A 12,590-nucleotide genomic window follows, 5' to 3' on the forward strand; every position below is an offset into this window, starting at 1 on the left:
TGCTTTGACCCTAATACTTTGTAACACAATCTGTATTTCACATGAGTTTCTAATTATACTCACCAATGTTCATCCACAGGTTCTCATCTGCCATCTTAATAATTAGTCATAGGCTTTAGCAATTAATTCTTTATCAAAAATAAAGAGCCAATAAATGATTACATATCTATAATTTCCAAAATGCATCAGTTTCTCCAAATGTATGCATTTATATAACCATTTTAGAGTTTTTTGTATCTTAAAATACATAATACTACATGAATGCATGGTTTCAAAGTTAAAACAAGCACGATACACAGGGATTTAGTTGTAAAAACTTTATTTATGAATGTGACAAACTGATATTGAGTTCAGTCTGTCTAATCCACCGATTGCATGTCTTTATCTCTGAGCTCTTGATGTTCTTCAGACAGTGTTTCTGTGATGGTTTCCTCTGTGAAGTTGAACTCCATTTCGACCTTTTGCTCACCCTCAGCAGCGTCTGTGCTTTCGCAGCTATTCGAGTCTTCGTAGGCCTCTGGCGGCAGGTGGCGGCAAATAGTGAACGCTGTTGCGAGTTCCTGTAGCCTAGTCTTCTCCGCCTTCAGGTTGGCAAGCTCTTTGGTCAGGGGCGTCTCATCTGCGGGAGACTTACAGGTTGGTTCAGTGGGTGTAACCACTTCTGTTGAGACTGTCACCTCCTCTTTAGGTACTGCAACTTCCTCTGTAGTTTTCTCAGCAGTGATTGGCTCAGTAGCAGCAGCTGCGTCTTCGGCTCCAGGCTGTTGGGATCCGTGGAGCTTCTGATACAAGTTTTTCCTTTCATCTTGAAGCGCTCTACAGAGATTCTCCAGTTTTTGGGTTTTCAGGGTGATGAGTTCAAACTCCTTCTCCTTCAGCGCTTTCTGTGTGAGAAAATCTTGATCATATTAATCTGTATCTGCTATAAAGATTCAGCAACATCATTTGGGTGAAGATTCATTCTCTTGATTCTCACTGTACAGCTAGTAGTTGTTAAATTCTTCAAAATGAAGGTTCTTTGTTGGCATATGTGACCCTGGACCACAAAACCAGTCATAAGGTTAAATTTTACAAAACTGAGATGTATACATCATATGAAAGCTCAATAAATAAGCTTTCTATTGATATATGATTTGTTAGGATAGGACAATATTTGGCCGAGATACATCTATTTGAATATCTGGAATCTGAGGGTGCAAAAAAATCTAAATACTGAGAAAATCACCTTTAAAGATCTCCATATTAAGTTCTTAACAATGCATATTACTAATCAAAAATTACTTTTTGAAATATTTATAGTAGGAATTTTACAAAAAATCTTCATGGAACATGATCTTTACTTAATTTCCTAATGATTTTTGGCATAAAAGAAAAATCAATAATTTTGACCCATACAATGAATTTTTGGCTATTGCTACAAATATACCCCAGCGACTTAAGACTGGTTTTGTGGTCCAGGGTCACATATATGGTTGAAGAACCTTTAACAAACATGGAACCTTGCACAAAAGGTTCTTTAGATGATTAAATGTTTTAAAGGTGCCATAGAATGGAAAACTGTATTTACCTAGGCATAGTTGAATAATAACAGTTCTGTACATGGACATGACATACTGTAAGTCTCAAACACCATCGTTTCCTCCTCCTTATATAAATCTGGTGTTTGAAAAATAGGCTAATCCTAACATAACAGCGACTATTACATAAGAGTCGCGATCATTAATAGTTACGCCCCCAACCTTCGCATAGCCGAATCATCAGAAGTTCTGCAGCTAGGCTTCTGTGAAAAAACAAAGCGAGGACAATAGCGGAAATGGCAGATCACAGGAATAAATTATATGTTTCAGGTTGTGCAGGAGACGTTAAGTGCAGGGATAGTTTCAATATATTAACAGAGGCGCGAACTCCTTGATTAAATATATATTTTCCTCCATGTGAAATGAGCCGCTCTGTGAAACAGCCAATCAGAGCAGAGCTCATTATTATTATTCATGAACCTTCCAAATAAGGTAACAACAGACCATTTCATTCTAGGGACAAATCCTAGGGTTGTAAATGGACCTGTAAAACCCCGTTTTGCCCTTTCCTATGCCATATACTTTCTATGTAGATATCAGAGAACAATTTAAAATATTGTATCAATGCATTCTATGGCACCTTTAAAAATAGCTTTTATAAACTGTTTACTAAAAGGTTCTTTGAAGAGCCTGATATGGTTCACTGTGTTCTACAATATTGATATATGAACTGTGCAACTTACGTCAGCAACCATATCAATGAGAGATCTATTGCAGCCATCAAAACGGGATTTCCAGGACGTTGCCTCCTTCTCCAACTTCTTCATCTTCTTTGCCATCTGTAAGACAAATCAACATCGTACCATGTAAATAAGACAGACAGCAAGCTGCTTAGTGTTTTTTTTTTTTTTAATAAATTTCTTATATGCTATCATAGTTTTTATTAATATTTTGAATTTGCTTTTATTTTATATTTTTAGTTTATTTCAATTTTAGGTTAAAGCTTTAGGAATTTTCTTATGTGCTTTTGTCATTTTATTATTATTTACTATGTATTTTTTATATATTTCTTATTTCTTATGTGCTATCATAGGGTTTACACATTATCTTGTGTTTTTGTCATTATATATATATACTGTTTAGGTTTAATTGATTTGCAATTCAGTTTTAATTTTTATTCATTTGCAGTTTTTTTATTTTGTGCTTCAGCTTAAATGTAGGCAACATTTGTAATTTGTGTTTAGTTTTAATTCATTTCAGTTTACTTAAATTAACAAAATTAAGAATTTACTTTTTTTTTTTTACAAATTATTTATTTGTTTGTAATTTTATGTGTTTTTGACATTTTAGTGTTATTTTACTATTTAGATTTAATTTCGTTTCATTTCAGTTTTAGTTTTTGAAATTTTCAGTTAGTAATTTTAGTTAAGTAAACTAACTTAAGTTAGTTGCCAATGCAACATTTCTAAGTTACATTTAGTTTAAGACTTTCAGCAAATTTATTTTCAGATTTATTTCAATTAACAAAACAGTTTTAGTCTTACTAACCTGACTAAACATGCTAGAATTTAACCCTAATGTTTTATTCGGTGTCTGAGAGACCCCAAGCCCCTTTTAATATCCCAAAATATACTAAACATGGATGCATTTTATGTGAGACTGTAAACAAATTTCAACTTGTTTGAAAAGTTGGACTTAATGACCACATTTCTAAAAAAGCACATGTTAAAGCTTCAATAATATCTGCATTTTGATGTTTTGATTATGTCTGAGGAAGGTACACACCTTGTCCATGTCCTGTTTGAAGCTGGCATACACATTGTGGCTCTTAGACACTGTTCCTTGGAATTCGTCAAATTTCTCGGAATACACAACAAGCTAACAGAAAAGAAATGTGTTCACTTCTGAACAGACATGATTTGAGAAAACAATAGTGGTGTGTATTATTTGATGTAAATTTACCTGAGCCTTCATGTCAACCTCTTGTTCTTTTAAAAGTTTAACCTGTATTTTGGCTTCTGCAGTTTGCTTCAGTAACTGGAAAAAAATATAGATTGGAAATAAGTAAACTATCCAAGAAAACAGGGATGAGGAGTTATCTGCATTGCACAATGGCGATAACCTGTGGTTTCACTTGACTCAAACTAGCAGCAAGACAATTCCTGCAATAAAAATATATTTTATTAGATGAAATCATTCAAAGTTTTACTCACAAGTTCCTTCTCCAGCTTGTGTTTCTGCTCAGCTTCTTTGAGAATCATGTTGGCCTGTGAGAGTTTTGTCTCCAGTAATTTCTGCTGCAGGTCTCTGTGCTTGAACACTTTTTCAAGATTCTGCATGAAGGCCAAAAACATACGTTTTTCAGTCTTTATTAAATGTATTTACTGTTATCCACATGAGACACTGCAGGTCAATAGGGTAAAAAAAACAACTAATAGTCTTAAGTTTACTAAAATGTTAGGTTTAAATATGCAAATGAGGCATTATTTAATTAAATATGTGCTAATGTGCAAACATTTCCAGTACAAAAATCTAAACACTGGATGAAGTCAGTTTCAAAATTCTTGTGCATTTTATTTATGTTTTTACAGAGGGGATTTTGGGTATCACCCCATAATTCAGATAAAACTTAGACAGAAAACAATGTATTCTTTTAGGGAAATAAAATGTTGTATAAAATCAAGCAAATTATATATGAACTATTCCCTCTGTAAAAACCTTCAGGATATAGACAGGAATAAAAATGTAAAGTTTGATGTGTGTAAGTGTTACTGAAGTGGAGATTTGTGGCTCAGTGCAGGAGAAAAAACTAATTTTAAGAAAACGGCCTTTAAAAATATTCATTATAATTGAAATCTATTGACACAAATAGATAAAGTGCTATAAAAGAAACACTTAATAGTGTCTTTTGGGTGTTTTCGTTGCACTTGTCTGAAAAAAACCTTTATGAAACACCAAAAAGCCCGAAATCTGAAACTTGACAGGTGCCTGCAGTGTCTCCCCTTAAAGTAATATTTTGCCCAAAAATTTAAATTTGCTAAAAAATATACTCACTCTCAGGCCATTCAAGATGTAGCTGAGTTTGTTTTTTTATCAGAACAGATTTGGAGAATCTGGATTTGGATTTAGAATTACATCACTTGCTCAACAATGAATCCTCTGCAGTGAATGGGTGCCGTCAGAATGAGAGTTCAAACAGCTGATAAAAACATCACAATAATCCACAAGTAATCCACACCACTCCAATCCATCAATTAATGTCTTGTGAAGCCAAAAGCTGCATGTTTAAGAAACAAATCCATCATGTTTGGACTGTCATTCTGACGGCACCCATTCACTGCAGAGGATCCATTGGTGAGCAAGTGATGTCATGCTAAATCCAAATCTGTTCCAATAAAAAATAGACTCATCTACATCTTGCAGAAATTTAATTTTGTTTACCTTAATGTAATAAAATAACTAATACTGAAATTAAAATCAATAAAAAAACATATAAAAAACAATAACAAGTAAAAAATGGAACATATATATTATACATATTCCATTTTTTACTTGTTATTGTTTTTTTATATCTATTAAAAAAGAGAGAAAAAAAATGCGATCTGGGAAAACCCGCTAGGACATTTTAAGGAAATTCGGGAAAAATATATTTTTTTTAATCAAAATTAGGTTTCAATTATTCAATTATTATTCTATAACATCTTGTCTATCATCTCCGAAAATATCTTGGCAAAATTAATTTGTTTAGTGCAGAAAAATAGAGATTTATTGCAGCAAGGAGAGATGATTGTGTCTTATGTTAAGAATGTGCTGCGAAAGTTTTTATTTATTTATTTATTAATATTAATATTTATTAATCTGCTGAATCTTGGTGATGTCAGTGCCCTTAACGATGTTATAATGGACAACTTCACATCCAGAGATGAAGGATTTAATGATGAAGTTACTAGAGAGGAGGAGTCCGAGGACAGTCTGTTATATGTAAAGGTGCGAGAACAGTTACAAGGTACACTTTTCGTGCTTTCTAAACATGATCAAAAGTTCAGAGACTATGCCCATGATAAACAACAGAAAACAGACGTTAGTCTGTTTGTGTAACGATGCAGTATAGCGTTCCTGACTTGACAGACAGCTCTTGTTAAACCCATAAAGTAAAACCTGTCTCACTTTAAATCCATTCTTGAATATCATAGCTATCAGCCAATTTAAGATTGCATTACTTTTGTTACGTTCAAGCTATGGACAAAATAAAAACAGTTTTGGAATGGGCTTGAATATCGTATCAAAACCTAAAAAAGGTCAAATTTCACCATGTGTTGGGTTTTCCTAGATCGCATCACATATGGAGATAAAAAATATAATAATAATAATTATTATTTTTTACAAATAAAAAAATAACAAAGATAACAAATCATGGTTTAAATAATATGATCTCAGGTCAAACCGAAGTAACTTCCTGTAGGTTCCTCTTACCGCCTCTCGCTGGTCGTATTTAGATATGAGGTCCTTGAGTTTCTCAGCCAGGTCGCTGTTCTCCTGGCACAGTTTGTTGTTTCGGCTGCTGTGCTCCTCGATCTGGGCCTGGATGTCTGTCAGCGTGCTCTGGAAATGCGTTGTGATTTCCTTCCGCTTCAGATCATCTTCACGGCACCGCTGTAGAGTTTCCTCCTGCACCAAAAGCATGATGATGGATATGAGTTGTGTGTCAATGTTTTATAGTTTTAGTAAAAATAACTTTATCATAATGCCATGGTTTGTACAGGACAAAATATAAACCATTTACACTGTAAAAAATGTTTTTATTACTGGAGTATGAAGTTATTCTACTTCAAAATGTCATGTTTAATTCAATGTATTACTTGCTAATTTGTTCAGGAGTTTTTATTTATTATTTGTGACCCTGGACCACAAAACCAATCATAAGGATCAATTTTTAAAAATTGAGATTTATACATCATCTGAAAGCTGAATAAGCTTTCTGTTTATGTATGGGTTGTTAGGATAGGACAATATTTAGCTGAGATACAAGTATTTGAAAAGCTGGAATGTGCAAAATATTGAGAAAATTCCTTTTAAAGTTGTCCAAATTAAGTTCTTAGCAATGCATATTACTAATCCAAAAATAAGTTTTGATATATTTACGATAGGAAATTCACAAAATATCAACACAAAACATGATCTTTACTTAATATCCTAATGATTTTTCGCATAAAAGAAATACAAATATACCTGTGCTACTTAAGACTGTTTCGTAGTCCAGGGTTTTCATCCAGTTCAGTTTTTTTCAGTGTACTGTTATTTAGCATTGTTAAACGAAAGGGCAATTTCAAAGCAAATATTAACATTGAACCATTATTTGTGTGTACTAACACAAGTTTGTCTTTTTAATATTGACTAGATGAGATGATATTTTCACCTTTAACGTCTTGTTGTGTCTTTGCAGCTCTCTGCACAGGCCTTCTAGTTTGCTGCGGGCCAGAACGGCTCGGCTGTGTTCGCTCTGAAGCTGATCCTTCTCCTTCAGCACTTGGAGAAATTTCTTCTGCAGGACCTTCAGCTGTTTCTGGTCCGAGCGGTGCTCTTCCAACTGCAGGTTACATGTACACATAATTTAATTATGATTTACAGAAATATAAAAACAGTGAGATATAAAAGCATCTCAATATACCAAGCTGGAAAGACCATTCTTAGATTTTGTGTGTGTGTGTGTATATATATAATATATATATATTTTTTTTTTCCCTAACTTTGATTATACTTTGATAATTTATGTTTGTTTATTTTGTTATTTATTTATTTATTTATTTTACTATTATTTAAATATATAGGTTTATTTAAGTTTTTTAATTTTGCAAAGGTAGAGAAGTTCAATTTTTTTTATGAAAACAAAAACGGAACGCTGATTGTCTTTATCAGTTCAGTGTGTTTTTTGATGAGAGCCTCAGTAAGTTTTTGTATTTATTTTTTTATTATTATTATTATTTTAAAGATGATTAAATGGAAATTTACAATAGAACCTAATATAGAACAACCCTAAACAAAACTGTGCTGAAATAAAGTTTTTCTTTCATAGAAGACTGCAAGGTCTTTCTGTTTTTTTAAATATGCTTAATATACTTAAGCATATAAACAGACATAAGTCTAGAATGTTTAGAATAGGGAAGGAGGGGGAAAAAAAGAAAAAAAGGGTAAAAAGAGGGAAAAAATTTAATGTATACGAAAAAAAAAAAATATATATATATATATATATATAAACAAAAAAATAAAAATAAATAAATAAACAAATACAAAAAGCAAAAAAAATAAAAATGGAGAAAAAAAAGAGAAAAATAATTGGATAAATAAGTGGAAATTAAATGAAGAATTTATCTAAGAAAAAAAAAGCACAGTTGGTGTTTCCGCTCAGTATTTAATACATTCGTTATATATGTATTATATAAAGAAATACTTGTTTATTTAAATGATTTATTGGAAATGTACTAAATATGGGACAATCCAAAGCAAAACTGTACTGAAATAAAATATTTTGAACACAGAAGGCAAGTTCTGAAAAAGTTCTGCAAAGTTTTTGTTTCTTAATAAACTTAAAATGTTTTCACAAAAAAAGAGGGGGCTGATTTTTGAAATGCATGTGTGAATATTTACCTATTTTCATTTAACTACTATTTTTAAGGAGGTAGCTTGTTAATAAATGTCTTTTTTTCATTCAAAGGCATAACATTGTTGATGTACTCACCAGTTCAGCATGTTTTTTGATGAGAGCCTCCAGTTTCTGCTCAGGACTCCCGAGTTTATTCAGACTCTGCATGAGCAGCATGGCTTCCTTCCCTGCAATTATTGACACAATGTTCTTTGGTCACACAGTTTGACAGCATTAAGCCGTTGATAGCACTCCGTTTAAAGATTAAAAACTTGATTTAATCACTAATCACATTTCAAATGGAGTAACATAGGGTTAAATATCTCACATGTGACTCACCGAGGCCTTTAAGCATCTTCTTCTCCATTTTCTGTTCTTTGGTCTTGTCCGGAACGGCCTCTTCTTCAACATCCTCAGTCTCACTTGGCTGTTCGGTGACCTGAAAGGTGCTGATAATGTCCTCCAGCTGCTGACTCAGATCTTCGGTGAGGTCATGGGTGACTTCAGCCTTGGTGTCACCATTTGTAGACTGGGAACAGCTCTCCATTCTGATGGAAATCTACTTTTCAGAAAGGCCAGAGTCAGTCACAGATTACAGGATGAATTCGCTTTTAAATTTGACCACCAAGTTTTGACTTTGAATAAATGTTAGCAGTATATGGGTGATTCTTTTATATTATTTACTATTACACTGTTTTATATTATATTATACGATTCTATTTTATATTATATGTGACCCTGGACCACAAAAGCAGTCTTAAGGTATATTTATAGAAATAGCTAGAAATACATTGCATGGGTCAAAATTATCAAATTTTCTTTTATGCCAAAAATCATTAGGATATTAAGTAAAGATCATGTTCCATGAATATATTCTGTACATTTCTTACCATAAATATATCAAAACTTAATTTTTGATTAGTAATATGCATCGTTAAGAACTTCATTTGGACAACTTTAAAGGCAATTTTCTCAGTATTTCGATTTTTTTGCAACCTCAGATTCCAGATTTTTTCTTGCTAGTGAATTTCAAAAATAATTACAAAGAAACAGCAAGTAACACATTGAAATAAACTGGAATTGTTGAAGCAAGATTAAAATGGTCCATTACTCCAGTAATCTTTGTTTTATTTACATTTAAACAATATATATATATATATATATATATATATATATATATATATACACATATACATATATATATATATATATATATATATTTGAAAAATTAAACTTCTTCAAACACATTCATCTTATTTTAAAACTTTTACGTTTTGATATTGTTTGGTGTGATGGTAATGATTTTTCAGTATTTAGAGAAAAAAAAATGATTAGTCTACTTTGATTCATAAAATATTTTTTAAAAAATCAAAAAATTTTAAATTGTGGGGAATAATCACTGAAATTCATCTTTGAAATCACTGAAATCTAAAATGTTAGGCATGATCCCAGCTAACAAAATATGTTTTAAGAACATTTTTAAAGCTATGAAAACATTATTAGTAAATGTTCTGTGAGTTATTTTTCAAATGTTTAAAAAATATTATTTTATTCTTAGTTATTAGAATGTTAACAAACATTCCATTTTATAATTTTGGAAAGGTTACGAGAATGTTACTTTTCAATGTGAATCTGAACATTCTAAAACAAGTAACATGATGAGATGAACATCCAACTAAAACATTTTATAAGAAACATTACATGAATTATGTAAATGCAGTTTTGTGCGAATGTTTGAGAATGTTATTAAAAACCACATAACTTTGAACAACACTACCAGTCAAAAGTTTTTAGACAGTAAGATTATTAATGTGTTTTAAAGAAATCTCTTCTGCTCACCAAGCCTGCATTTTAAAGAAATTAATACTTTTATTCAGCAAGGATGCTTTAAATTGATCAAAAGTTATTTCAGATAAATGCTGTTCTTTTGAACTGTCAGAACTCAGATGTTTTCAACATAATAAATGTTTTTTAGCAGCAAATCTGAATTTTAAAATGATTTCTGAAGGATCATGTCACTGTGGTAATGAGGCTAAAAATTCAGCTTTGAAATCAGGAATAAATTACATTTTAAAATATGTTAAAATAAAAAACGGTTATTTTTAAATAGTAAATATATTTTAAAATGTTACTGTTTTGCTGTACTTTGCATCAAATAAATGCAGGCTTGGTGTGCAAAAGAGACTTCTTTAAAAAACATTAAAAATCTTACTGTGCACAAACTTTTGACTGGTAGTGTATCTTTGAGAGACCCTTGCCAGAACTTTCTGAGAGCGTCCCCTGTTATAAATGGGATGCTAATGACATGCAATGGTAGGGACAGCAATTTATGAAACAAATTGTATACAAAAAATACCCAAAGATATTGTATCACAGTTTGTATCATGAATTGCATCACTATTAATAAATAATTCAAAACTAAGCATTAAACTTTAAAACTCAAGCTTTAAAGGAATCTTTAAAACTTTTTAGAATCACTTAAAAAAATCACCCATATATGTTTAAAAGTGCACACAGTCCGATCAGATCATGAGGTTTTTTTAAATGTTTTAAAAATGTTTCATTCTTTGTTATTAGAATGTTAACAAACATTCCATTTTATAATTCTGAAAAGCTTATTAGAATGTTACTTTTGAATGTGAACCTGAACAAGTAACATTTAAAAAATGTTTGTGAATGAACGTCATTAGTTATATAGAGTTAGTGAAAACTAATCCAAAGGAATCACTAAGGCTTTAAAGGAATCTATAAAACTTTTTAGAATCACTTAACAAATCACCCATATATGTTTAAAAGTGCACACAGTGTGATCATGACAGATCATGATGTGTGACGACTGTTGTAATTGCTCTTAATTATTGTAAAGAGCTGTTGGGGTTGTTTGTCCTCTGAGCTACGGAGCGACTCTTGGTTAAATTTAGCTACTCTGTCCGGGCTGATAACTCCCCCTTTCATAAGAATGGCACATGGCACCTGTTCATGGCCTGGAGTCTATTTCAAGAGACTCTTAATATGGTCAACTTGTCTGTTTATTCTCCAGCATGTCAGCGCTCATGTGTATTCAAACGATGTGCTGTAAAACATGCACTGTACATTTAATAAAAAATTCTAAATCTGTTTTTACATTTCATAACATTTTTTCTGCCTTTCAGCTGACCTACACTGAACCTTCATGCATTTGAGTATTTTCCATTCCTCTCACACTGATATTGTCATGTTTTCAACAGACCCCCAAGACTTTAGCACAGAGAAAAAAGCGTATGCTGTGTTACACTGAAACATGCTTTTCATGCTTAATGTTGATCTATATACATTTAGCTTTACCGTGTGACAATTAAACATGCATTCAAGCCATTTCACATTTTAGAAACTATGAAGACGTTGCATGAGATGTTGAGTAAAGTTCCGAAGGAGACATGAGGAAACACTTACCAGCAGGAGCAGTGAGAGAGTGAGTGAGAGGAGCAGAAACTCTCAGTGTGGCTGACAGGACAAACGCAGCAGCTGCGGGAGGCAGACAGACCTCAAAATAATCAGGAGGGATCGTCCAACACGCTGAGATTCAAAGCATGTTCTATAGATTGAGAATATCTGTGTGAATTCTGTCAAACACTGTTTGATTGTTGTGAAATCTGCAGATATAAAGGACAAAGGCAAAAATAAATCAGCATTTCAGAATTTGAATATTATAATATAAAATTTTGAATCTCATGAAATATCAAGAAGTCCAAGAAGTATTGTGAGTTTATGGTTTAATATAAATTAAGCATATTTTCTCTTTAATTCCATCTGCGAAAAGACGGTTCTGACTCTCACAACTTCAATGTGGAAAAAAAATAATATTACTCAAATTGTATTCAAAACTGTGTTTTTCAACAATGTATTTGTGTCATTATGCTGATTTATTGTATTTTTTCCCCATATTTTGACATTATTAAATAAGAATACAAATATTCTTACGAGTACAAAATGGTTACCAGACATTTATCCTTTTAAAATGTAAATAAAATTCTTTAATTTTACAAATATTTTGTATTTTCCCCATTTTAACAACTACATACACTATTATATATATATATATATATATATATATTTTTTTTTTTTTTTTTTTTTACAGTTAATGATAACATATAATTTATGCTCATTAAAAATTATTTTATGATATGGAATTGTACTGTAAGTAACAGTAAGGTTTTGAAAGTTTTTTAAAGAAGTCTCTTCTGCTCACCAAGCCTGCATTTATTTGATTCAAAGTACAGCAAAAGCAGTAAAATTCTGAAATATTTTTAATACTTGAAATAACTGTTTTCTATTTGAATATATTTCAAAATGTAATTTATTTCTGTGATTTTAAATCTGAATTTTTACCATCTTTACTCCAGTCCTATGATCCTTCAGAAATTACTCTAATATTCTGATATGCTGCTCAAAAC

At 31.6% G+C, this 12,590-nt stretch overlaps 1 protein-coding gene across 1 annotated transcript; it reads right to left on the reverse strand.

Moving 5' to 3' along the window:
• Positions 1–302: 302 nt before the first annotated feature.
• LOC141295843 (beta-taxilin-like) lies at positions 303–11,658 on the reverse strand. Its single transcript, XM_073827121.1, has 10 exons — positions 11,590–11,658; positions 8,497–8,716; positions 8,254–8,345; positions 6,934–7,104; positions 5,991–6,185; positions 3,731–3,850; positions 3,480–3,554; positions 3,303–3,395; positions 2,261–2,356; positions 303–884 (listed from the first exon to the last, which is right to left on the reverse strand). The coding sequence occupies exons 2-10, from the start codon at positions 8,702–8,704 to the stop codon at positions 360–362; spliced, it is 1,575 nt and encodes a 524-aa protein (XP_073683222.1). The 5' UTR covers positions 8,705–8,716; positions 11,590–11,658; the 3' UTR covers positions 303–359.
• Positions 11,659–12,590: the final 932 nt, after the last annotated feature.

Source organism: Garra rufa, chromosome 21, assembly GCF_049309525.1.
Source record: "Garra rufa chromosome 21, GarRuf1.0, whole genome shotgun sequence".
Lineage (NCBI taxonomy): Eukaryota > Metazoa > Chordata > Actinopteri > Cypriniformes > Cyprinidae > Garra > Garra rufa.

Coding starts and splice junctions, on each gene's coding strand:
- LOC141295843 (XM_073827121.1), bottom strand. CDS start 8,704: ATGGAGAGCTGTTCCCAGTCTACAAATGGTGACACCAAGGCTGAAGTC. Junction 7,105..8,253: donor TCAAAAAACATGCTGAACTG/GTGAGTACATCA, acceptor TGTAACCTGCAG/TTGGAAGAGCACCGCTCGGA. Junction 2,357..3,302: donor TCAAACAGGACATGGACAAG/GTGTGTACCTTC, acceptor TTTGTCTTACAG/ATGGCAAAGAAGATGAAGAA.